The sequence below is a fragment of the Apaloderma vittatum genome, unplaced genomic scaffold (assembly GCF_000703405.1).
Source record: "Apaloderma vittatum isolate BGI_N311 unplaced genomic scaffold, ASM70340v1 scaffold15796, whole genome shotgun sequence".
Lineage (NCBI taxonomy): Eukaryota > Metazoa > Chordata > Aves > Trogoniformes > Trogonidae > Apaloderma > Apaloderma vittatum.
This window is the reverse complement of record NW_009721366.1, coordinates 21,798-22,122: the sequence shown is the minus strand read 5'-3', so window position 1 is coordinate 22,122 and position 325 is coordinate 21,798. Positions and strand designations below refer to the sequence as shown.

The following is a 325-nucleotide window of genomic DNA, read 5'->3' as shown; positions in this document are numbered from 1 at the left end:
GTGAGCAGGTTTCGACATGACGCCCACCTACGTGGACGCCAGCACCACCAGCATCACCATCTCGCCCTGGTGCTCCTGCAAAGGCAGCGGCAACATGGAGGAGGAGTGCGAGAAGTTCCTCCGAGACTTCACGGAAAACCCCTGTCTCCGTAAGGCTCCTCCGCGGCCCCTTCCTCGCCCTGCCGGGCTGCAGACCCCTCTAAACATCCCCTGCTCCTTCCTCCCTCCCAGGAAACGCCATCCAAGCCTTCGGCAACGGCACCGACGGGAACCTCTCCCCCAAGAACCCCTCGGGCCCCGTCACCGTGCCGCTGAAGGTTGAGAA

The 325-nt window shown here is 63.7% G+C and overlaps 1 protein-coding gene across 1 annotated transcript in view; it reads left to right on the top strand.

Annotated features, from left to right (window-relative positions):
- LOC104275414 (GDNF family receptor alpha-2-like) overlaps positions 1-325 on the top strand; it is a gene marked incomplete at its 5' end in the record, with an annotated part of 14,458 nt that overhangs the window by 13,363 nt on the left and 770 nt on the right. Inside the window, 3 exon segments of the mRNA XM_009871360.1 lie at positions 9-149; positions 232-322; positions 324-325. The exon segment at positions 324-325 is cut by the window's right edge and continues 77 nt beyond it. Of these exon segments, the coding sequence (XP_009869662.1) occupies positions 9-149; positions 232-322; positions 324-325 (234 nt within the window).